General features: G+C 40.1%; 1 protein-coding gene across 1 annotated transcript in view; it reads left to right on the top strand.

The window, feature by feature from the left end:
• ANKH (ANKH inorganic pyrophosphate transport regulator) overlaps positions 1-26,958 on the top strand; it is a 98,455-nt gene that overhangs the window by 48,641 nt on the left and 22,856 nt on the right. The window contains exons 2-7 of the mRNA XM_066186328.1: positions 7,508-7,724; positions 16,244-16,362; positions 17,455-17,538; positions 19,942-20,112; positions 20,703-20,837; positions 23,625-23,717. Of these exons, the coding sequence (XP_066042425.1) occupies positions 7,508-7,724; positions 16,244-16,362; positions 17,455-17,538; positions 19,942-20,112; positions 20,703-20,837; positions 23,625-23,717 (819 nt within the window). The remainder of the gene's footprint in view (positions 1-7,507; positions 7,725-16,243; positions 16,363-17,454; positions 17,539-19,941; positions 20,113-20,702; positions 20,838-23,624; positions 23,718-26,958) is intronic.

The following is a 26,958-nucleotide window of genomic DNA, read 5'->3' as shown; positions in this document are numbered from 1 at the left end:
TGGAGCCTAGTGAGGTGTAATCATGGAGAAAGTGGCACTCTCCATTTCAGGATGAGAGACCCATGACCAGTATTTCAGCAAAGACTGAGTTAGTGCTAATAAAAAGGCAGAGTTGTGAGAGACTGACAGGTGCAGGACTGGTGTTGATAAGATTTGCTGTGTGCATATGAACAAGTCTTATAACAATCCTTGCAGAGATTTAATTTATAAACATGAGAAAAAGGGATTTTATGAAATGTGCAACTGATAGTAAATCAGTTTACTTTTTACTTTGGGGATATAATGTGCAGAAGAGAGCAGAGCCTATTTCTGTGGGAAATTAAAAACAAAAGAAGGAGCACTGCTGTAGATACTGTATCACTTGTGATTAAGGCAAATATTCTTTGTGTGTAGATACATATGATATGCTTTTGTATCCTCCCCAGTGTTTTCTAGCACTTGAAAGTAATCAAAATGGAATTTGGTGAAGAAATGATAGCTATTCCACTGGGCATTCTGAAGAGAGAGGGAACCAACCTTCTCCTAGTTTTCTGTCTCAATTTATGTCTCTATTTTACTTGTCTGTACTCCTAGACTTAGAAACAGAAAGAGATTTTGAGAGGAGAAAGAGTCTTTGGCATGAAGAAGATCTGAAGACAAATAACCTCAGCCCAGAGTTTGCCATGCTTATGCAACATAATCCCAAATGCTTCTCACCTTTGCAGATTAGCTCCAAGGAAACCTGAATGAAAAGCTTGCACACTGCTTTGGGAACAAAGCATTCCCTTGCATGTTTCCCATTGAATACATTTTGGACAATTGATTAGCATCAGTCAGAGGATACCAGGAAAATCACAATGCAGAGAAATATCTCTGACGTTGCTTTTGTCCTGTATCCCTAGAAGCACTGCTTGCTTAAAAAAGGCCAAGAAAAGTTAAAGCTTACGGTCTCACCTCAGGAGTCATGTTTCTCTGCAGACATCAGTGGAAATGGCAGTGGTTTAGGTCTCCTTCATGCTGGTGTCAGGCATCCCTGTTCCACACAAGGGTGTGTATCCTGAAGGGCTTCCCACAGTCATGGCTCATAGCTCTCTTGGCTTTGGGATCAGTGTTCTCCACATCCCACAGGGAGGCAACCATCTGCAGCAGCTGATTCACCTCTCCAAGATTGTTCCCTGTCATAAATATTCTGGAACTTTGTCAAATGTAATTTGAAATTAGCCACTTTTTGGCTTCACTGAGTCTGGTTTCTTTCCTGTGGTCCTGCACCACTGTCATCTGTGGTTTGTGTGTTATTCTCTGCCTCATTGTGCTGTAACCTGTTGTTCATGAATCTACACAGGCAGGAGGTACCCTAGGGCAGTGTGCCATAGCTGCTGCTCCAGCTCCCAGACATGTCCTTAATTTTTGCAGTGGGAAGGATTTTCCATTTTCTCTGAGGTGACTGTTACCACTGCTGCTCTAGTTATTCCTGCACCTCCTGGCTGTGTCTCTTCAAAGGTGCATCCCAGGTCAAGTGAAAGCTGCAAGTGCTCTAGAACTATGTTATTTTGGATTTAGGGTATTTATTTAAACTTCTTTCAGCCACACAGCCTGGACATTGGACAGTGAGTGGCTAGTGTCAACAAGTAAAACTGAGATCCTGGTCATGGTCACAGAGTAACAGGCATTTCTGTTAGAGTAAGAGCCTTGCAAAAATGTTCATTCTTGATTTTTTTTTTTTTTTTTGCTGCTCAGGAAGGTTAATGGGGAAAAAGATGCAACCAATGACATTCTAGTTTCCATGACTTGTTTGTTGTTTCACAGGGTATATGAGCTTTCTTCTTCTAGGCCATATTCTCATTACTTAAGCAGGCAGAGTAAATTGGATTGATTCTTTTTTTTTTTTTTGTACACTAACTTCTTTTAAAGATAAAATGTGACAGTTGCCCTGCATTGTGAATTTAAAAGCAGCAAGCAACAGAAGAATTTCAGCTCTCATTTTCAGGTCAGTCCAAGTGCTCATCCTCTGGACATCCACTCCAGAGACAAGCCCCATACCACAAGGATGTCATGGTGTTCCCCTCTTAGGACAGGCATTTTTTTCTTCCTTCAGGTGGGGTTCAGAGCTCTGGTCTCTTGCTGAGGACTGGGATTGTTTCTCTGGGTTGAACCAATGTCAGCACTTCGAGCACTGTGGAGTGGGTGACTGGCTGTTCTCCCATAGCCAGCTTTAGTGATGGAGCAGTTTTAATAGTGGGCTAATAAGCACTGACCTCAGATGGCATTTCAGACATCTGACACATGAGCTACAACAGATGCTGACCCAAAATTAGAGATACTGAATTAGGGTAAAAGAGTTGCAGAACAAAACAAAACAAACACCAACTCCCCCCAAAAAGACCCAAAAGAATAAACACTCTTCAATCATAATTTTCAAGATACAAGGTCTGACTCCCTGTACCCCTGCAAGGCTCTCTTCATACAGTATGTTTGGGCAATCTTCTTGAACCCAAATAAATGTGTGTGTGTTACTTTCCCCCAGTTTTCTCTCCCTTCTACACCTGTGTCCATGGAGGTCTTACACAGACCTATGTCAGAGCACTACCTGTTTCTCTCAGATTGCCCATGGGGGCTCCTGCATTTATGAGAAACCCATCCAGAAGCAGAGAGGCAGCTGCAGTAGTGCTCAGGTAGCACCTACATGGTGATCCAATTATGCCATGCTTTCGGAGCATCAGATCTGTCAGGTCCATCTAGCAGCACAGTTCCTGCAGTGGTGACAGCGGGAGGCAGAACAGCCAGAGCCAGCTGGTACATTTGATGCCGAAGATTTCAATGTGACAGGATTTAGTAAATGAAAACTCAGCCAAGAGTCATCAGAAGAGAGATAATTTGACACAGGAGATAGACTGTCCCCTGCATCAGCTTGCTCTTTAACTGGATGCCTTGGTTCTCTTCTGTTTTCTTAGGGAATACCAGGTAAGAAGAAAGATATGTGCAGGGAAGGGAAACACATTGCAAATGTTTGCTGAATCAAACATACATTTGGTCAAAATACTGCCAAATTGAGCAGGTTTTTGATGTCACCTGTAAGTAGGTAACTAGTCTGAACAGATTTGAAAACATCTCAGGCAGAAAAACAAGCCGTAGGAACATGCCAGCTTCCAGTATGTCACATTCTGCTTTTCTGGGATAAGCAAAATTGAGTATTGATAAAAATTATACTTCTTGGATTTTACATCCTCCTGTTTTAAACACATGCACTAGGTTCAAGTATTGACTGTAGAGTCAGTATTTAACTTCAAATGTAGTAGAAAATGTTCCACAGTTAGATGCAGACTAGTGAAATATAGGTAGTAGTGTGTAGGTAATAATCAGTTTTAAAAGCAGAAGAAAACTTGTACAGTAGATGTTGCTTTCTTAGAGGATTTTAAAAAAAAAAATTATACCTCTAAACCCATACAAAGTAAAATATCAGTCATCCAGTAGTCTCTGGGAAGGAAGGATCATGTGAGTAATGGTCAGACTCTATCGAGCCAGCTTAAGAGAGAGACAGACTTTGAATTTTTGGCAACAGAGGTGTGTAGCCCTAGATTGGAACCAAACCTTTTCTGCCAATGCTAGTGAATAGTGCTAAAAGTTCATGCAAAATAGGACAAGTTAGACCTTTGACATTTTTCTCACAACTGTTGCTTTTCAAATCACTGCCTTTGAATGCCGACGTTTGTTGTTAATTCATCCATTATGCATGTCCTAGAAATTTGATAGAGGTCTCATATGCTCCTTCTAAAAGGCTAAAGCCAGCTAAAGAGTTCCTTCTAAGAGGCTAAAGCTGCAGTACCCAATTGTAAAGATGTGGTTACTGGCTTGCAATGTAGTTAAATGTATTTGTATTCCTCTGACTTGAATCTTTTGGATGGGAATTTACAAATGCCAGTCCTCTCTGATTTTAGTGAACATTAAAGATAGCACACAATTATTCATTAAAAAAACAAAGGGTTCACAGTGTTGTTAGCAGGCCTTCTAGTAAAGATTTAATCTTTCCAGTGGTAACAAATGTGTTGTAGAAGACATTGCATAGAAGTAACTGTGTATCTTGGTGCCTGCCTTTTTGAGAAGTATTTTAGGAATATGATTTACTTCAGCTAACCTGTCCATTGTCTACCAGACTGTGGTCTGCCTGGAAGTATTCTGTGGGTTTTTTTCTGTTATTTCTAGAAGAAGGGTCAGCGATACCTATGGCTTTGTTTTAATCACATCTGATGAATTGCACTTCACTGTGACATTTTCACCTACTACTGCATTGGATTAGTGGTTCATTAAGAACTCAGGCAAAGGTGATGTCACCAACAGTCTCTCTTCCAGCATCTGGATTGCCCAGTTATCCCATCAAATGTGGGATGAATAAGCCAGTTCAAAGTAGGATGACACCTGAAATGTGAAAGATAAAGCTAACAGGCTGTGTTAAATATTGTCATTAGTATTATTGCTACCTAGTTCTGTGTGACTTCACCGACAAGCTACACATATCGTTGCAGAGGTATGCTTTCTTGTGATACAGATGCTGCTGATGGACTTTCCTTATTGATTTCTGGTCACACAAAAAGTGTTCAAAATAGAGCTAGATTAGAAAATGGAGGCCTTGCCCTGGTTTATATTGCCTTCTTTTATGACAGATTTAATTGGAAATCTAACAGGAAATTAGACTGGAAGATTGCCAACTGCATGGCTGGCATGACATGAAAGATCAAGTGTCTGTGTCTTTCATACTGCACACCAAAGCAGCTTTATCAGTTATCTGGTATTTTTAATGAATTTTAGGATATCAAATATGGCATCAACAGCTTCAGCAGCAAAAATATTTGGAAGTACATAGGGTAGAAAAGCTATGCAATTTTTCATATGGAGTTTGAAAATTTGGGATGAAAAGTCTTATATTGTCATCTTAAAGTGAAAAAGGAAAAGGCTACAGAAGCTAAACCATCCCTAAACACAGCACTATTTTCTGTTCATTTCCTAAGGATCTTTCCAAAGAAGCATTTAGAAGAATTTCTTTTTCAGGGCTAGCCTCTAGGGTATTTCATCATGTCAGCCACGCTTTCCACAGGAGTGAAAATTAATGGCAACGTATCTCTCACAAAAGTCCCTTTTGGATTTTGCCAGTTTACCTTACCTGGTACACAGAGTGTCTCCAGGGAAGATTACTCAGAAGTTATCTACCTGGCTGTTGTTTGTTCATTAAAAAGAGATCAGTAGAAGCAGAGAAGGAAAGAAGGAGGAGTGCTCAAGTCTTTCTCTCTGTCCCACTTAGATGGAAAAACTTAGTTACCCTGGGGCCAGAGTCATATGGAGCTGTTTTCACTGGCATGAGGTCTGTCCTAGGCAAAGATTTCTCTCTCTACAGAGGGATCATCGTGCCATGCCTTTTGACAAAAAGTTATTTCTTAAAGCCATGTTTATCCCATGACCTTGTCAGAAGTGGATTACCATCCTCCACAGAGTCTGGTATTCTGTAGTTGTACAAAGCAGGAAGGAAGCACTTGTGCTTGTGAAACTGCTGGAAATAATTCAGCTGTTTACATGTGATGAGAAGTTTTTTAACTAGCCTGCCTTATATTGGTTAGCTGTTTCTCTTTAAATTGAAGCTTCCAGAAATATTTCATTCTTGACAGAAGAAAAAAGAGGGAAAGACCCATGATCAAGGGATCTTTTACTTGGCATAATTTAAGGCTATTTGTCTATTACTGGCAACAGCACTTGGGAGATTTGGCATCTTTTTAGCAAGTTTAAATTAGAAGATTGTAACTGTATACACCTTGAAACTGATTGCTTCACCATCACAAGTATCATCACAAAAGACAACTACACTTGACTGTTCATTTCAGAGGCCACAGTCTTTCATGAATTATTTGAACACAGTTTTGTGCACACAGTAGTGCTTTTGGCATCAGCAGATTTAATATAATTTGAACTGATGTCAGTGCAATAGAAGGAATTATCTATATTCCGGGAAAAGTTACACAAAGCAGCTGCAGGTAGTCCATATCTAACACATGGTGTTTTCAGGAAGGAACAAACTGGAGCAAGACAGATGAAAACATTTGGAGCCTCAGGCATTCAGGTCAAAGCACATTAAAAGAGATTTGGCAGATATCAAAGGTGGAGAAGTTGGTATTTTCTACAGCTTTTTGCTATGTTGACAGTGCAGCTTTAGTTTCAAAAATTAAGAACGTCATATAGAAAGAGTGGAAAAGAACAGAAGGAAAAACGCTCATTTCTGCTTCAGGGATGCAGGTTCTTTTCAAGTCAATAGGAGTTGCTTGCTTGTATGATCTTTGGAACAGAAAATAAAGTCAAATAACTGCAACAAAAAGCTTGTGCTTACATTTGAAATGGAAGGACTTTACCACAATTACCTGATGATACTCTAGTTGGTTTGTTCATTCAGATAAAGTGGTATTAGGACTGTGTAAGTCTGAGTGAGGTTTGGGTGGTGGCTTGGCGAGATGTTCCTGATTGGCCTCATTGCTGTGGCCCTGTCAACACACATCAGCTGTAACCCATAGGAACTAAATACTTCTTAAAACAAATCATATTTCATCCTTCATGCTTTTTGAATCGAATATTGTTTTAACAGTTTGCTGAGTGTACCAGATGATTGATGCTGTCACACTGCAGATAAAATTCTGTCATTTTTTGTCAATACTTTAGAAGCATTTTGGTTCGAACTCGAATCTGAAGGAATGTTACACATCTTTTTTACAGCTTACCTCAGTTATAAAAATAATCCATCTAATTCTCAGTGATTAATTGGCAGACATTTCCTAAACACAGAGCTAGAATAAATTAGTAAATTAGTTGTACCTGAATTAGTTTTGAAAGAGATGTGCTGTAGTTCTTTTTAAATTTCCTACAAGGGGATATAAATGAATATGGTATCAGATACAAACACACAAATTTGTATATACACAAATATGTGTATGTCAGCTACATGAAAAGAGATCAGTTATGTTTAATCACATGCATATTTGGCCTCATTTCATAATGAAAGTCATAGACTAATATCCGCTATTCACAACAATTACATGGGATGCTTGTGAAAAGCTTGTTACATGGAAAACGTTTTTTAGCTCCTCAACTTTGAGCATATGTCAGAGCTTTTGCCTATTAAGATGACCTGCAAGGACTATGCTCTGTTGAAATCATGGCTGAAACATCAGGGCAGTGGTTTTGTATTATCTATGACTATTAGCAGGTCATAAAATTACTCTAAAAAGGAAAGAGACTGATTTCTGGTACAGCAGAAGTTCCATTATATACTTCAGAAATAGATACCTTATCTGCAAGTCTACTTGACTTGAATTTAGTCTATATTAAATTATTTTTCCTGTGTCACGTCACAAGTTACTGCTTCTGATTCCAGAGAAATAAAGTCCAGCTTGGGTTGAAAGCAATGACAGCTAAACTTGCTTGTTGCTTCAGAAACTAGATGAAGGAGATTGTGTTCGGTACTCTTCCATCATTTGCTCTTTCTGTGTTTCAACAGGCCTTGAATCGGGGCATCGCTGCTGTCAAGGAAGATGCTGTGGAAATGTTGGCCAGCTATGGGCTGGCATACTCCCTGATGAAGTTCTTCACGGGTCCCATGAGTGACTTCAAAAATGTAGGTCTGGTGTTTGTGAACAGCAAGAGAGACAGGACCAAAGCAGTTTTGTGCATGGTTGTGGCTGGCGCTGTAGCTGCTGTATTTCATACCTTAATAGGTAAGGTCACTTCATGACTAGTTAATATGACTTTTAATTTGCTTCCCTCACCCATACTTCAGACTGCTTAAGCTGTAGGCTTAGTATTTCATTTGTAAGTACAACAGGAGATGCAGAAGAGATGAGCTCTCTTGGGCTGGTATCATGCCCATCCACACAATTTCTGTTGCTTTTTAAACAGGCTATTAAGGAGCAGATTCAAAGTACAGGGACCTTCTGCCTGGAAACAAAACATGCTATTGATCTCTTTCAGTCAGGTGTGTAAGCAAGACTTTGACAAAGTTGATAGGTTGCCTGAAGCTGATAGCTCAGAGTTACTGTTAAGCAGTGATGATCAGCTAGCATTATCTGCTGGGTTGGTTTGGCAGGACTTCAGGTTTTGCTTGGTAGGACTGTTTGTCAGTTCTTGGTGGCATTGTTGGTGTACTCCCTCTGTACTTATTCCTTTGCTACTTATCTCACAGTACAAAACTCTCCGCAGGCAGGTGCCAGCATCCTCATTAAAATATCAGGTAGTACTCTCTACTGCTGCTAGGCATCATCCACTTCTGTTGAATAATTAATCTGTGAGGAAGAGGTTAGTAAGAGCAATTTATACCAAACTGAGACCAGCTCTCTGAGTGTACTCTGAGACAAAGAAAATACACAAGCAGACACAAACTGAACTTTAAAAAAAGACAGCCACAGGATTTGCCAGTTTTTGAGAGCCTTGAACAATTGGATATCAATATCAAGCATCAGCCACAGCAATAAAAGCCATTTAACTTGAAAGACTTTTAACTTCATCATCTACAAGAACTCTACGAGATTCTCTGCACCTTCTGACTCATTCTACAGAGCTGAAACCTCTAGACCATAGGGAAGAGGAACAGGAGATTCTGGAGGAAGAAACAGACAGTGCACTGCACTGAGCAGGTAAAATCCTAAAACGCTGAGAGTTGTAAGGGGTGGGAGGGAGGAGGTAATGTGACAGCGTATGGAGGCATGTGTTGGTTGACAGGCAGTAGTGTTGGACTCGATCACCACCATTAGGGTGTGATTCCATCACAGAAAAATGGGAAATGCAAGTGTAGTGGCAATATGCTGAATTGCTGTGAAATCTCAGAGTGGCCTCAAAGGGAGGCAGCATTCATTATCAGGCTGTTCTTATCTCAAGAGCAACATGTGCTGCAGTTCATCATAGGATAGGATAGGATAGGATAGGATAGGATAGGATAGGATAGGATAGGATAGGATAGGATAGGATAGGATAGAATGGAATGGAATGGAATGGAATGGAATGGAATGGAATGGAATGGAATGGAATGGAATAGAATAGAATAGAATAGAATAGAATAGAATAGAATAGAATAGAACAGAACAGAACAGAACTATTTCAGTTCCTGCCTGAGTAGGTACAAGATCCATCTGGTAAATACAAATGACCCCAGCTCTTACCCTTTAACAGGCTGGCAGCTATGTTCACCAGCTCTATGTGCCTCCCAAGCACCAGTTTGTTTTGGCCATCATAGCTCTTATTCCACCACTGGTACACAAGCCCTGTGCTATTTAGCTTTGCTCTGTGTTACAGTCATAAAAAAATGCTTACAGCAAGGGCTCACTAGCCAGGGCAACTGTGTGCCAGGGATAACATGTTGCTAATTTTATAAGCTGAATCCATGCATTCAAGTGAATTTAATTTACTGATTTTGATTGGTCACTTCTTAAACATGTTTACATTTTAGAGTGTTTTATTGAGTCAGTGTTATAAATTTTGGCCCATTTGTACAATTGGCTCTCATATTTCTTTCCTTGGAATGTTTGTTCAGTCCCCAGAGCTGCTCTTCTAGTTGCTCACTTGCTTTTCTGCCAGTGCTGGTCAAAGTTTTTGCTTTTGCCAGCTGGATAAAAAGTTATTTTCTAGTCATACAGTATTTTATTTTAACCTAGGATAGATTTTAAGAAAGCTTTAAGTATAACTATCAGATTTCCAGGTGAAAGACATAACTGGATTTTCCATGTGGGACTTTTTATTGAGAGGAGGGGTTTGGAACAATGGTTGGAAAACCTGTCGGCTAAGTTTCTTGCCTTTGCCTGGAAGTAGAGCCCTGCTAAGTTCAGAACCTCTAAAATGCACTCTGCAGATACTGGGGAAAAAAGGAAGCTGTGCTTACCATGCTGTAAAGTCCTGAATTAAAGGACTGCACACAATCTTTCAGATTTTTGTGGTGACAGACTGCAAAATATTTTTTGGTATTTTAACTTGTCTATGCCTGAAAATATGCAAAGGCCACAGCAGAGACTGGCAGAGCGCCTGAGGGAATGGAGTTAGTCAGATTCTAGCACCAATTGCCTGGGTGATGTTGCCAAATTTTATGTTCCAAGTTTCCTTTGAACCTGTTTCAAGTCCTGATTATTTTGCTCTGACCCACAGATACACAGGCTGCCTAGCAGGAAGAAGAGAAGCAGTCCAGTTGACAGGCAGCCTCCTAGGACCTGCAAGTACTCCCCAGCAGCTGCAAGCCTATCACAGGCTGTCTACAAGAGAAATACAGGTCACTGATGCTTGGTGAATGAAAAAGAGAAACAAATAACACTTAGGGGACTGAATTTTTTCCACATGCCATAAATATAGGGCTAAGGAAGATGACGTGTCTATCTGCCATAGACTGTCAAAGCCCAGGAAGAAAGAGAAAACAAAATGAAATAAGGAGTACCAAAAGTCAAAAGGAAGAAAACAAGTGGTGGTAGAAACACGGTGACCACAATGAATCACCACGTTTCCAACTGTGATAGAGACTATTTGCAGTCTACACACACAGCTCCTCACAAACAGCGGCCTCTACTCATGGAAAATATCAAACCAGACTGTTTCACCCACCTGACTCACGCTTCATTGCTTCAGCACCCGCTCCCCACTGCTGCTTCCCCACTGGGACTCACACAGTCCTCTGTGCCAGTGACTGGCTGAGCTAAACCACTTGAATTCACAGCTGCAAGCTCTGGGTCCCTCAGTCATCACCCACCCACATCCTTATGAAGGTCTGCAAAGTTCTCTCCAGCAGCTCCTGTCACTCCCCTGTACAGGCAGCAGTAACAACTGAGAACCAAGCTGGCCAAAGGGATTCAAAACCGTATTCTCATTCCTCTTCCAATGCTGCTGTAAACCTTGTCAGTACAGTATTCCTGGATTGGCTGTTTCAGGTGTGATCTGGAAATAAGATACAGTATTCTGCCTTCCTTCCCTTGGGCTACTTTGAGGGCAGCTACTGCCACCAATTAGTTTCCTGGTGGGAAGTTCACTATGGAGCCAGGGTCTGAAGTGTCTTGTCTCAGAGGCTTTTTGGTGGCTGTAAAAGAAAGAATTCAAGATGCTAAGCCTACCTCTGCATATTTTTGACATCTTACAAAATTGCCAGCTTGACAGAGGAGAAAAGTCATTTATATAACATTATGCTAACATAATGCATTTCTTAGTGTTGCTAGTAAGCCCTCCATACTAAGTGAGTCTCTTAACATCAGTGTCATAAAGAGTATGAAGCATATGCACATTTTCTTTGGCAATAAAACAGTACTGTTCAACTTCTCACTAGTTTACTGAGAAATAGTATACTGAGAAAGTTTATTTCCTTTTGAATAATTCTCAGCAGTTCTAGAAATGACAGGGCAGCAGTTACTTTGAGGAAACATCCTCTTTGTTTTTTATTACACCTGATTAAAAACTTCATGATGGATCATTGTCATCACCAGGAGAAAAAGGATGGAACTTTAGTAACCAGTAAACTTAAGTGTAGGTTTACTTTTGCAGTAATCTATAGCAGATTGGATGGCCTAGACCACGTGAGTGATTTGTTTTGTGCCCATTTATTACTGTCAGGCTGCTGAGCGTGGGCTATGGATTGCTGAAAGCTTCAGCAGTTCTTAGCAATTCTGCTGATACTTTTGAACTTCCCACATGCATGATCACTGCATGTACATTAAAAATCTTCATTGGAAGTGAGACATAGGTGTAATCGCACCAATTCCAGTGTAACACTGCTGGAATTTTCCAGAGAGAGTGGGTTACGAGCTGAGGTGGTTTTTTTTTTTTTTTTTTTAAGACAGTCATGTTCTGACAAGACCACTGTACTGGGGAAGACTAAACATTTTGCCCTGGAAAAAAGGGACAGCACAGAAACACAAATCAGAATATAATCTGGGCTTGCTGCTTTCCCTCTCCCCTACTCTCTAAATAAAAACAAAATGTTATTAATTAAATTTTTGTCCTATTTCAGCATGGCCATTGCTAAAGCAGTAACATGCTTCCCTGGCTGCCCCAACCCTTTTCCCACAATGGGCAGTTTCTTTTCAACAAGGTACTCTGGACAAAGGAAGAAAGCCTATGACTAAAGCGCTTTTGAATAACAATGATTGTGTTTCAGTTAAAACAAGGTCATTTTGAGACTTATGAAATGTTGGCTTATATGAAGATATTTCAGATACTAAAAGTCATTAATAGATTTGGGAAAATCAACTAATGCAATTTTGGAACTAGACCCGAGCACAGAAAAATATGATTGCAGTGATCAGTCTTCATTGAGATGCTCCTAAGCTGTTTTGGTTTTCTTCAATTCATGTATTGCTATAAACAAAGAAAAAAAATCACAACACCTTAAATACTCTAGTCATCTGAGCTTTCACATGGGGAAAACAGAGGCTTTCTTTTCTGTTTTAAATTCAAGCTAACCAAAGACATAAATCTATATACCCTGTGGCATCTCCAAATGAAGTTTTGCTATTGTTTTCTTCGCATTGGTATTTTCCTATCTGCCCAAATCACTTAGCTGAACAAACTAGCTCAGTGCATTAAGCATCGTGCTAATAACACCAAGGTTGTGAGTTTGGTCCCTGTACAGGCCATTCACTTAAGGTTTAGACTTTTTGGTCTTTGTGTGTCTGTTTCAGCTCAGAATATTCTGTGATTGAGAAAACGATGAGCATCAGTTTTGGCCATGCGAACCATCTTTCCAGCAAGCAGCAGAATAGATGTGTTACTTCTCAAGTCTCCCAAGTTCATTTTTAAAACTGGCAGCAAAGTATGCAAATGGAATGTGTCTAGAAAGAACACACTTTAACCCAAAATCAAGTTTCGACTTTTTTTCTTCCGGTAAAGCTATTTTTGACATATGTAGCTCCATGTCTGGAAGTAAATGGTGTCACTTCCTATGAGAGCTTTTTCTTTATGATTTAAGTATGACATGCTCAGTAGTAGTCAGCTCCAAAATAACTACAGTACAGCTATTTGTCTGAGACTGCTGGCATCATTAAGAGTGTGTTGTTTAAAGGGTGTCTGAAGTTTGTGTGGTGGTAATTGACTTGCTAGAGGAATTGGTGTAGGGACCAGGAGATCTAATTAGGTGTACAGTTTTCAGTGTCATATCTTGACCTTCTGGGTCTTAAAAATCAACTGCAAAAACAAAAACCAAGAATTCCTGCTTGACTTTTGATTAGTGAATCTGATCCTTAGACATAGCAAAACAAATGAGGTATTAGAGAAGAGCAAACAGGCAGCTCGTCTTGGACCTGGACTTCTCTGTTTTAGTTGAAATGATGCAAGAAGTGGGAAGCACCATCTGCTTTAGATTCATGTAATACTCTCTGGATCTGTTGTCTGTGTTATTAATTTTGTACCATTCTTCGTAATAAGTTTGTAAGGTTGGCCAAGGTTAAGTTCTAATTGCATCAGCAATTTTTTGATTCATAGCTCAGTGACACATGCCTGTATTTTTGTCAGTGAATCTCAGCTTGCTGAGTCCTTCTCTGTGAGGATGGAAACATTCATGGACATCAGCAAAAGTGATTGTGTGCTTTCACTGACATGAAATAGCTGACTATTTTGAAAATAATGTTTTAAGTTTAACCATTATGAATTTAAAACCAAAATCACATTAAAAAGTGCAGTTGAACTTCTTTTTGATGGGGAGAGAAAAAAAATCTCTGAAGTTTACAGAGCTCAGTGCTGATATCCCTAGAAATCTTAAAAATGTGGTGCTATGAGTTGCAATGGTATAAGTGCCTTCAGACTCCCCTGCCAATAAACTACAACCCTTTTCTTAGAAGTGAGAGTGGTTCAGCTGCTGACCCTCTGATTCTGTGAGTTTTTCTGTGACAGTAGATTTCAGGTAAAAAAATAAAAACAACAATGTAATGGCCTTTAGAGACAAAAAGGTTACTTATTACTCACATTCTAAACACTTTAAAAGTCTCATTTAAAACAGGAGGGGCAGGAAGAGCAGGGAAGGTGACTTCTGCAGCATGCTGTTCTTCTAGCACTGCACTGCTGGAGGTGGCCCCTCCACAGAAGCAGGTTCCTCAGCACATGAACTACGATTCTCAGTCCCTCTGTGGAGGATAAGGTGGTGTGTTTCCTGCATTGGTTTTTAAGTTTTTGTGCAGTGGTGTAAAGAACACTCAATGGAACCTAAGAGAAAGTTCAGTGAATCTGACCTTCACACATGGCTTGCTTCACAGACCTTCCAGATTTCTTTCCTTCATTGAAATAAGTTGATTCAGGAACATCCATGTACTGCCCTGCCATAAAAGCAGCTTTCCTCAAGGATTTACCATGCAAAAAAACCCTTTGCAGCAGAGAGTTTTCAAAACACCAAGTGAAGATTGGCACATGGCTATTCGTGCAAAAATATAAAGTCTGTGCTTGAAGTTTGACTGAACTGCAACAGGCACCTGAACACTTAAGGGACTAAACTACCTTCTTCAAACTGAAGAAAAGTTGGGAGTCCTGGTTTAAAATTCTTCCCCAACCTTCTTCAAAAGGAGACAAGGCTGGGAGTGCCTCAAAAAGATGGCTGAGGAACTTGGGATTTACTGAGTGAATTTGGAGACTGTGAGTCCAACAGTCCTAGTTCAGGTGAAAGACATCTAGATAGGGACCAGCATAGAGAAAGGGGGAGCTTTTAACCTTTTTAGCATCTATTGGGCAGTCCTGGTTATCTGGAATGAGGCTTGTGCTTGTTCACAGTGCTGTCATATCACCTTCTTTTATTTTACTATCTTGTTTACACTGTCTTATTTGGACTCAAATAGTCTTTTCAGTTCTGTTAATCATTTAACTGCTCTATCTCTAAGCCATCACAAAACAATGACAACTTAAACTCCTCTTTGATTGCTTCCAAATACTGATTACGAGTTATGAGAGGCAGTTTTAGGCTAAGAAGATTGAATTTGATGACTAGTGTTAGCATTTGTCAATCCAGTTATGAGACCTGCATGCATGAAAAGGATCACTTTTCTGAAATACCCTATATGAAGATCTGTACAAAGATAATAGGGTTGTTATAAATGGAAAATTAGATAGATGTTCACATTTGAAATAGTTAACTTAGAAAACACACAAGTAGGAGAGAACTGAAATAAGGTTTCCCAGACACAAATAATTCTGCCATTACTTGCCTTGAGGGAGATAGGCCTTGCAGCCTAATCATTCTTTTAACAACTATTGCAAGTGTATAGTGGAAATCAAGTAATGGTGTGCAGGTCTAGAACATAGTTTATAAAAGGTTAAAAGTGATCTGGATTTTTTACCTCTGCATATTATATTTGTCTCCATAGTTCAGGCTCTAGTCACAGCCTTTGTTATTCCTGGTTATTGGAAGGACTCTGGGGTTCTTAAAACAGCTGGATAACATGGGGACAAACAGAACTGGAAGCAGTTCTGCAGAAAGCTGTGTGGGGACTTGCCACGTCTGTGTGGCCTTCAATCCAACACTTTGTGAAGAGAGGCCTGAAAAGAAAGTGTTGTCTAACACTAAAAGTAGTCTTGGGTTGAGACAGGACAGGGAAGTAACATGCTGGTGATCAGAAGTGGGAACCCCCTGATTTTCAGAGGTGTTCTGTTCTGACCTGTGGCTCTGGAGGTGCTGGCTCTAGATAAGGAGGGAAACTAAGGCAGGTCAAGGCTGCCCAGGGACTGCACAGCAAAGCACACAGTGTCCTGATAGGTCCTAGCAGAGGTGGTCATTAGGCAGAGTAAGGGAGAGGCAGAGTGAGTGTGATTTGCTGCATGCCTTCACAAATCACAGTATCCTTTTACAGCTTTGGGCAGGTTTACAGGTAATGTCATGAGAATGCAGTGATAATCGATGGTTTCAGCATTTAAAAGGCACTATATCCCATGAAATACACAATGCCTGGTGAAAACAGCTTTTCTAACAAAGAGCCTTGATTTATTGAAGGAGCAGTAGATTTTCTGGAGTACCAGTGTGTTCATTTAGCAAACAGATGTGGCACTTACTTTACTCATCTCCCAATCCAGCCATTTGTTATGCCTCTGCCAAAGGTTACTTTAAAAAGAACCATGAGAGCACTTCTTAGTCATAAACAGCAGCTGGTGAGGCTGCAATATCTGAAGCCCTTGCAGCTGTTTGCTAAGTGGATGTGTGTCTGAGCTCCAAGGCATCACAATCTTTCAGGTACTTCTGAATATCTCACCCAAGGGTCCATATGCAACCTTTGTTTTTCATTCTTATCTTGTTTCTCTACAGCATATAGTGATTTGGGGTATTATATTATTAATAAGCTGCACCATGTGGATGAATCCGTGGGAAGTAAAACTCGGAGGGCCTTCCTTTATCTTGCTGCCTTCCCTTTTATGGATGCCATGGTGAGTGTCTGATTCAGAACTGAAATTTAATGTTAATGTTATATTTTTGTGGCCTTGGTTCACAAACTTTTTACCTTATGGGAAACGGAAGTGTGCAGAAGTAAGGTGTGTCCTTTGCAAGCAGTAATTCTGTATATACCTAGACTCATCTCCTACTACATAGAGAAAGCATCTGAATGGACTTTAAACATCCAGAGATCATGACAGATGTCAAAACCCTCAGCTGCCTTGTTAGAGTTACAGTATGTGCATGTTGGAAAACACTTGTCATCTTGTGATGAGCTGCACTGGTTGTCTGTGTGTGACCTCATTCTGATTTGTGGTGAAAGATTTGGATTTGCCATCCATTCCCAGATCCTACAGAGCTCACAAGGAATAAAATCAATATTTTCTCAAAGCAAATTTGTCAAAAAGATGTTTCTTACCATCAGTTTTTACAAGCACAGCTAACTCCAGTATATCTCAAATGCTTGGGCAAGAGAGCCACACATGGGGAGAGCTGCTGCTTCCCAGATCACCAGGATCATAACTTGTGGCCTGCACAACATGCAAATGGGGCAACTCTCTTTAATGCCTCTGCCTCTGTGTAAAGCTGATAACAGAGAACCTTCTCAAGCCAATGCCTCCACCACTTTCTCACCACTTGAACAGTTGCTGACAATAAAAAGAAGTTGAATCATTAAAAAGAAGTTGTTTTTTTTTTCCAGACAGGATTCAGTATAACTCAGTGGGCCATGAATATTACGCTTCAGAGGTGCATCCTGCTTGTGAATGATTATTTATTAGATTTACTATGATAATTCATCCTGTGCAGTATCTGATTTGTGAAGGGCTGCTTTCTTACTAGGTGTCCTCAGAAATTTTTATACAGTCTGTAAATTTATCCCCATTCTCCCTGACAGCCTGGCAATGAGGGACTCAATGCAACAGTGCTTTCTCTGCATTAATGGCTTAATGTTTGCCCAGGTTCACACCAGGTACTGCTGCAGGTTGTTTGTGTACAATGTAACAACCAGAAAACAGCATTCTTGGACCTGAAATCATTCACAATATCATAATCACTTCCCAAACTTTTCTCTGGCTTTTTTTCAGGCATGGACCCATGCTGGGATTCTGCTGAAACACAAGTACAGTTTCCTAGTGGGATGTGCCTCCATCTCAGATGTCATAGCTCAGGTAAAGGCTCCTCATAGTAGTCAGTGTTGTATTATAGACCAGATGCTTTCCTAAACAGGAACTCCCTTGTACAGAGAGTCTCTCTGTGCCTTCTCTCTCTTTCATAAGCAAGACACCAAAGAGAGTAATCTTGTGTGCTGCCCTTTGACTGTTCATCATGTGAAGGCTATTTGCTGGCAGTTGTGCTTTAGGACAGTCTCACTTGACTGGATCAAGTCAGTTCCCAGGACTATTTGGCTTAGGGTCATGTCCTGAATCACTTCCACAGCCCTGTTTCATAATGGCAGAGAAAGAAGTTCTGTATGTACATGTGTACATTTGGGGAAAAGAAAGGTCAGGCAGAGACCACTGGCTGCTACCAATCCTGAGGCTGAGACAATGCTTTGAAAGAGATCTTTCTCTCTCTGTACATTCTCCCCGCCTCTTGCACAGTTCCAGTGAAGTCCTGAGCTAGAAGTGAGGTCATGATTCTCCAGCTGACCTGTCAGTTTTGCACGTGGTGTCTAATCCAAGGAAATGCAGTGTAAGCCGCCTTCTGAGTACTTGTTACTGTTCCAAAAGGTGAAGGCTCAGAAGTGCACCAGAAGGAGTCTGTGGTGATAACCCCTGAGTGATTCAGAGAAGACCAAATGTTTTTTGAACTTTCAAAAGGGAGGTGTTAACTATCCTGTTGCTTTGTATTAGGCACACTGAAAAAACAGCATTCATACACACTGATGATGGCCAGTAGTGTAGCATTTAAGAACCAATACTCAGCCCTCTTTTGAAAAAATACAAAAAATATTAGGCAATTAAGAGTCCCAGCAACTGTAAATAGTTGCTGTACTGCCCCATTACGAGCTGAATGGTCTAATGACTGGATAAGAAAGAGGATAAAACAGGACGACATCAAAGGAAATATGAAGTCACTGGCATTCAGTTCAATTTTCCATTGCATTTTCCTCCCACTAAACACAAGGAAACCATAAACCAGGTTGAACCCTTCAGTCAATTGCTACTCTGTATTTGTCAGGTCTGCCCCACTACAGTACTGCAGTAAATCCCCAGAGATAATAGCAATTACTGTAAATGACCTTAGCCCTCAGGTCTGCTCTTGTTCTGATGTGACCTACAAAGTTTCCTGACCCTGGGTGCGTGTTAGGTCACGCAGCTAAATACAGAAACTAATTCTTATTTTGGCCGTGCCCTTTCCACAGCGTTTGGTGAGTGGGGTGCCAGGGTTGTGAAGAATAAGACACCTGTCATCTTCTCTCAACAGAATGCTACACAGAGCAAGAGCAAATCCAGAACATAAAAAGTTGTGGCCGTCATAGCCCAGAACTCTTCACCTACCTCTGCGCCCTACACAAGGAGTATGGCACAGGCAGTAGCCACTTTTCCTTGAGTAGCTTCATGTGCACACTCTTTGTGACTGACTTTGCTTCTATTTACTGAAAAGCAATGTTTTTGAAATGTAAATTTGAAAACCCTCATAAAGCACTGTGGCCTGCCTCAGGAACATTTACAGAGTGTGGTTTTTCTTGACTACTTTTGCAGCTCTAGCACTGAAGGAGAGAACCTGCACCTGAACCCGTGTATTTTATTTCTTGTAACTCACTTGAATGCCAGCATGTCCTGGCAGGATTGTCTTTGTTCTGCTCTTCACAACACCAAACACAGTTGGCTTTCCAGTTGTGCCCCCAAACCAGAGCTATTTGAAATTTAACAGGCATTTGATCCACTCTGTACTTAACAAAGAGAATAATGTCATATTAATCAGTTCCTTTTCATTTTATGGATCGGGCATTTAGTCCTAAGAGGCTGAATTATGAACTATTCATTAGCCCAAGTTTCTATTTAATTTACATTAATGTGGGACTCAGCTGAAAAGCAAATAATGAAATCGTGAAACTTCACTTGAAAAAGTTGAAAATTAGGTTGACGTAACACTTCCTGCTCCTAAATGTTGACATGAATATTTTAAATCATCTGGCTTTTTAATTGCCACTACCCTCCCCTCTGCCCAAGAAAAAAAATATAGTAGGGCTTAGAAGCTGACCCTCGAAGCATGTCTCCAGCCTCAGCATGTATCAGAATAGCACATTCTCCGGGGAAGGGTGACTCTCAGCCACATGTTTGCTGCCAGACCTTGCCAGACATTCATGCCAGCCTTCTCCTGTTTATGGGTTCTAGTCTGACACCTGCCCAACCTTCAAGTCCTGTTTCATAGATTATGAACTTAACTCTTGTTCTTCTCATGTACATAACCAAATACTGGGGAATCCTGACTCAAGTTTCTATAGATACTTGTAACCATGCAAGTTGTTGCAGATCGACTTAGTAGGTAGGAATCAGACAGGAGATGGGTTGGCCCTTTGGAAGCACACAGACAAATTATTAATAATCTCTGTGTTTTCTCTGCAGGTTGTTTTTGTAGCCATTTTGCTTCACAGTCACTTGGAGTGCAGGGAGCCTCTCTTGATCCCAATCTTGTCCTTATACATGGGAGCACTTGTCCGATGTACCACACTCTGCCTTGGATACTACAGGAACATACATGATGTTATTCCTGACAGAAGTGGGCCTGAAATGGGGGTATGTCTTCCTACTTGTGTTTTTTCAAACTCAATAGTTTTACTTGATTTTATTTCTTTTTGTGTTAAAATACTGCATTAAACCACTGTGCATGAAGGGCCTTCTCTCTGTCCTGCAGGAAAAAACATTTTCAGTTAAAGAGGCATGGTAGAAATTATTCCAGCAACAGCATGTGTGACACAATGCCTTCCATGGTATGGATGTGTCTACTGAGGACCTCTTTACTGAGCTATAAGTCAGCACAGCATGAACTAAGTGAACACCTTAGTTCATATGAAAGAAGATATCAAAATTTCTCTTTTTCTTCAAATGTCATATTGTTTTTCATGTAGCTTTGTCTGGTAGTCAGAACAAATTATGCAGATAGATACCTTATGCATTATTTATTGAGATCCATGACACATCTTCTTTTGAATCAGTATTGCTACCATAAGTGAAAATATTTTAGGCTTCTCATATTAAAAATTATTGAAATGAATGTACCAAACTGACAATGGATGGGAAGAGTAGATAACCTTTCTCCATGCTTTTGGTCCTGTGCTACATATTTTTTTCCAAACATACTTCATTTTTTTTCCCCTGTGTTGCAGGGTGAAGCTACAATAAGGAAGATGCTGAGTTTCTGGTGGCCTTTGGCATTAATTCTAGCAACCCAGCGAATCAGTAGGCCCATTGTCAACCTTTTTGTCTCCCGGGACCTAGGTGGCAGTTCCGCAGCCACAGAGGTAAGAAAGGCAGTGCTCTCCGTTAGTGCAAATGATAATTTCCCTGGAATTATCACTGTGCTTATCTTTTCAGCCAAACTGACAAGAAAAAATTGTCTTAAGTACATTTTTGTTGTACAAAAATGCCAGAAAAGAAGATTGTGCTCTCACCGTGAGCCTTTCTGCCACGTCTAGTGGGACTTCACTCTCAATAAGACTTGTAGAATTTTTTCACTGAAGACTGCCTGCATCCCAGGTTTTCATGCTCTACTCATAGGTACATATAGTCTGGAACATTTAGATCCCAGAAACTTTAGGACAGTTGACTGTGTCCTACTCTTTCCTGCATGTATATTTTATGGCTGTGCAAACTGAAGTGAAACTACTGTTAGCAGTCAATGCATGACACAGAGACATAAAAAAGCACACATTTAAGAAGTTCTGTCTCCTGGTTGGGATATGAAATGCACCCTGTTTCTCTTGAGGAATTTCAGATTACTGCAGTAATCAGTAAATCCTACAGCTGTTGGGAGACAGATTTCTGATTGTAATGCAAAGCCTTTACCAGTGCTCACCACAAGCTGACCCATTCTCTTAAGAAGTCTGGGGGACTTCTGCTGCCAGTTTTGTGCAAGAATGTCTAGGTGCATATTGTCATAGGATAAGCAAAGCTATAAGATACTAAATGAAAAGTTCAAAGAACTGCTGCTAATTTGTCATACATGATCCTGTGTATTTCACTCACTCAGGAGGTGCCAGAGACTGCAAATAAACAGCTGTGAGAAGAGAACTTAGGGAACTTAAAGCTTTTACATATGTCATTCAGGGATCAGTCTATGTGTTAACAGTGGTCTTAATACAAGGGGAGCCAGAGGTTAGCAAAGATCAGTTTTGCATTTCTTGGTGACTTTGGATTTTAGATGGATCACATTTGATGGCTAGCCAGTTCCATTTTGTTGCTATTAGGATGACTCCAAATACATGTCACAGCTGGTGATTTGCTGGCAGTTTTACACTAACAGTAATGGTCACATCCCAACTTCCTCTGATTTCTGCAATAATTGCCTCTGACAAGGGAGGCGCTGACAACACAGATAACATCAGTGTCTGGAGCATCAGTATCCACAGGACTTTTACAGGTCCGCTATTCAATAATAGCAGCAGCTTTCACTGTGGGCAGGGAGTTCCTGTGAGGGACTAGGATGTAACAAGTTCATGAGGACCACAAATCCCAAATACACTTGCACTGTCCAACTCCCACTGCTTTTTTTTTGGACTGTCAGCACAGTTGTGATAATTGGGCTACCTCTTTGGTGGTGGCTTTCATAGGGGCCTTTTTCACCTGTCAAATACAGGTGCTAGACATTTAGGATAACTTTCATGAATATATGTTGGAATAACACTAATTGAGGAGTAATACTGGAAAAAAAATCACTGCTAAAAACTTAATACTTTCATCCAAGCAGAATCTAGCATGCAAAATATGGTAGTGAAATACTTTTTCCTTTAACAGGTACTGTGTCTTTGTAGTCTTTGGATTTAATGATGAAAATAAGCAAAATAGCTTTTATATTCCTTACTCAATTTAACAAAGTTAGGTTTCACATGGATGGAAATTCTAATGAAAATAAAATAATGGGAGGGTGTGCAATTAAGAAGGGTACTATGTTAAAATTCCAATTTGTTTTATTTGAACCAATTACTTTTTCAAGGTACATTAAACATTATTAAAGCTATTATTAGCAGAGAAGGATCTATACCACTCTCTTCCTCTCTGTGGATATCATTACATTCCACTCTCTTTTTAAACAGCACAGGGAACAAATTATGTTGCTACACGGTCCTGTGTTTGTATAGATCTTTTAACCAAGCAAAGACAGCAGTTACATTTATAATGGAAAAATGGGCACAGATAATCAAGAAAATGTGTTTTGAAAGTTAGGGAGTGAAACAGAAACAGCAGTAGTTGAAAAAGGTCTTTCTTAACACTACCATTGCCAGATGTAAAATTAATCAGAAATGCATGGGTTGTAACAGATCTGAACCTGCAGACAAAAGGCACCCAAGCACTCTCAATTAATATGTGCGGAATTTTACGTCTTTGATAAACCTCTTGGACTCTACTTATGAGAGTGTAAAAGGGCCTAGTTTTAAAACTTCAGGCAGTGAATTGTTTCTTCCCATACAAGTGTTCATCTGGAATTATTTTTGTTTGGTGCTCATTGATGAGCGCCAGAGTGGGAAGAGGTGGGTTTTATTGTCTCATAAGTGCTTTCTGCCCCCAAGCAGTCAGATTGATGTCCAAACTCAGTCAGCCACTGAAGTCCACTGATTTATAGTCTATCTGTCTTACTTGAGGCTGTTTTATTTATGAATAACCAAGTAAAATATATAAAAATTGAAATTATGCAGTATGATGCTAAACTACTGTCAGCTGCAAGGCATTCTGCTGCTCAGGTATCTGTAGGTAAAATAACTCAGGAGCAATATGGGAGAAAGGTGTTGGGCTGGTTAAGGGGTGCACCACAGCTCAGGTTAACTACTGTCTCAGAGTATCAGAGTGATGGTAAAATGACAAAGCTGACTTAGATAACTTCATGGCAAAAAAAAAATCTCATCAGCTTAAGATGGCAGGCCAAACGATGGCCATTTTGATGGTCTTCCTGAAACAAAAACTTCCAGTCTCTTGTCTAGTTTCGCATTGTGTCAAGGTCAGTGTGGTGAGACTGGCGGGCAATAGCACCCTATGTTAGTTTAACTCTTGTGTTTGAAGATTTGAAGTTCACGTTTCTCCATCTCTCTTCATAGGCAGTGGCGATTTTGACAGCTACATATCCTGTGGGACACATGCCCTATGGCTGGCTGACAGAGATCAGAGCTGTATACCCTGCTTTTGACAAGGTGAGTGTCCCGGTTAGGGCTGTCATAAATACCTTGTGCATGTGTGGTCCTCCTAGTTCTCTCTGTTTGTTGTTCCACTGATAGGTTTTCTTAAAATCTAGTTAAAATTAATTGGCTTTTGGTGGTTTCAAGCTGTTGTCTGATTTATGATTTTAACCTTAGCTCTGTGTTACAAGGTATTAAGCTGCCTTTTGGATAGATGGGTGCTGGATTTTTAAGGATTAAAAAAGTTCTCAGTATGAGCTAGCCATTTAGGCAAAGAAGTGATTTCTCACAAAGTGTCATCACCGAATGAGTAAGCTCACATCTCTGCTTGGGATTTTGTGGTATCTCTCAAGTGGGTTTGGGTTCATTTGCTTATGTTAATATTTAGCAAAGGGTGTTTCATAGACTGACACTAACACAGATAACAGACATTCTTCTAGTAGTACTGACTTAGCTGACCAAGGCTATGGAGATTTTTGTTGGTAAATAATGTAATTATGTAAGAATGCAAGGACTGCTCCTGGAATTGAGCACAGAGCAAAAATTAATTTTTTTTTAGTCTTTTTTTGTTTTTCCCCTCTGATTTATAACTGGTACTCACTCACTAGTCCATATGTTATGCAAAGAATAGTCCTGTCCTGTGACTCTGGAATTCAAATGCCGGACCCTCTGCTTCCCTTTATTTACCAATTAGTAACTAAACTTTCTGGTTCCAAATACGCATGAAAAATATGTTTGTTTTCTCTGGAATGTATTTAACTGGAGCAAGCCCTGTTTAATATCATCCACCATATTTCCAAGGCGAATTTAAAACCAGCACGGAGTCAAATCAGACATAACCTCCTAACGTGCCTGTGTACAACTAAATCGACCTGTCAGATAAAATACCACATGTAGGCTTTCTCAGAGGCCATGCTGCTGAAAAGGAACTGCAGATGCAGTCCCAACAAACTGCAAGATGAAAATAGTTTGGGACAGGAAACTCAGGAGCTGCTAACCTCATTTGATACAAGCCACAATCAAATGCACTATTACAAAATAGTAACTGCAATTAAGACTCCTACATTCAGGTCTCATTTAGTTGGTGAAAGATAGGCTGACAACTGCAGTGGTGACAGGATTAGACCATGATTTGTCCATTTGTTTATTTCAGTTAAAAAGGTTTCTGATAGGGCTCTTGTGGAAAAATGTGAGGAAGAAAAAGCTAGGGCAAGGCACAGATAGGTACAGTTTGTCTAACTGCTGGAAAACTACTAATGTGTATTTTAGTTCCATGTTTGAAAAGCAATTTGTAATAAAGTGTACAAAATGAGGTAGCAGCAGTATAAAGGGTATTTCATCCTGGCAACTATATGTGTAAATGCCTTCACTGTACTTTTCAGATAAGAAATACTAAACCTGAAACCCACAGTGGGTTTTTTAAGATTGCTTTGAGAATTGCTTTTTCCTCGGTCATGCATCACCCTGTGTCACTGTGCCTTTCAAAAGCTTTGTTTCCTTAAAGAAGTCTTTTTCAGAAGAGTCCAGATAGAAACACTTTTTTAAAATTATTATTTCTGGACCCTGGAAGGTGTCCATTGTGATTTTCAGAAGCCAAAACAGTGTGTTTGCATGCAAAGTCCCATTTTCTTTTGTCAGTTACTCAGGAAGCTGTCAATGCTGATGGCCATTAGAATCACACTGACTGATGGGATTTGAGATGCCCCTCTTCAGTGGTTCCACTGGAGACATCAGATTCTTGTCCTCACAAGGGAAATCATTGTCTCTCTTCACATTTGTAGGAGAGATGCAGGGTCCTACTTCAGTCTTTTATGAGACTTTGTGTCCAAAGCAACCCCATGGCCTAGCAGTTACATTCAGGTTATGGGTTACTACCAACATTTTGGAAGAAAGCAGGCAAATGCTAGTTCTGTGCTCTGTATGCTGTTTTATATGGTGACAATGCCATTGCTCTTAATGGACCCTGCCACATGACTCAGAGAAACACCAGTTGTGAGATTTGTGAATGCTATTTATCTGAGGACTAGATGGGAATGGATACTTTTTTTGCTCCATAGTGTTTTGTTCTGGAAACTAAATAGTGCATAAGAGTTATGAACAAAGAGTATGTGGTCAAGAGTTGGAGCAAAGGATGGAGTATGGCAAGGGCAGGGATAGCAGCAGTGGGGTACGAACGAATGAGAAAGCTTTTTCTTAGCAGCCCTTTTGGATGGCTTGATTTCGGTGTGTTTTATTTCCTCTTTGTTATTTTAGGCTTGTTAGAAAGTTGAGCCATGAAGCAAAAAGTTCATTTAAACACTGCTGAGTGATGTAAGCAAGGCTTATCCTCACATCTGTGAAAACTAACAGCAAAGCAAAGTATTTCTTCAGAAACACAATTAATAGTAATAGCTACATGAAAAAAATATTTACAGAGAGTTTTCATAACTTGTTCCCAAAAAGGTCAAGCAGAGTGGCTTCCTGCTTTAGGGTCTAGGTTGTCTACATCTTCAAGCACCCAAACTTCCAAGCAGGTATTTAGGCAGGTGTGTGGGGCAATCTACATGCAATTACTGCACTGATCAGAACAAAAGCCTTAAATGGCAAAATTCCATCAAGCACCTGAATGTGTGTGGAAAAATGTACTCTTCAGAGTGCTCCACTCCCAGGATGTGTCTGCAGTAGTTCTATTTCTCCTACAAGTAACTCCAGTAAAAGAGGCTGACTCTGTGACAGGTGCTGCTGTTCTACCAAAGTTATATCTAGGGTGTATAAATGTGCATCTCATGCTACAGATTTTATCAGCAGCTGCACAGACTTGTGTATCTCAAACAGTCCCAGGGTAAATGCAATAGATGACCTAACAGCCTCTTGCTTAAGGGCTCCTAATGGTACCCTGCTTTGATATCCCATCCTCTCCTTTCACAGACCATTTAGTTTGGTTTTATGTGTTTCCCCAAGGGCAATTTCAAATCTTCAGCTTCATTTGCTATATTTGACATTTGGAAGAAGGCTTTTTTTTTTTGTTTTAAATAAAACTTTGCTTCCATGTGACTACAGAGCCCATGTTCAAGGTAGAACATTTAATAGTCCTAATTATGTTCTGTTCATTAAACTGTATTAATGGAGCCAGCTGTTCCAGAAGCTTTGTTTATATTACCTACTTGTCTAATTGGATCAGTAAGGATGCTTGCATTGGTGATTTGGTACTAATTTGTGGTAAAAGGGAAAAAAATCCTGTATTTCCTGTGGAAACATGCTACAAATTTCAGACTAA

Source organism: Chamaea fasciata, unplaced genomic scaffold, assembly GCF_029207755.1.
Source record: "Chamaea fasciata isolate MVZ Bird 193981 ecotype frontalis unplaced genomic scaffold, bChaFas1.0.hap1 SCAF_1, whole genome shotgun sequence".
Taxonomy (NCBI): domain Eukaryota; kingdom Metazoa; phylum Chordata; class Aves; order Passeriformes; family Sylviidae; genus Chamaea; species Chamaea fasciata.
The sequence above is the reverse complement of the archived record's forward strand: the minus strand, read 5'-3'. Positions and strand labels throughout refer to the sequence as shown.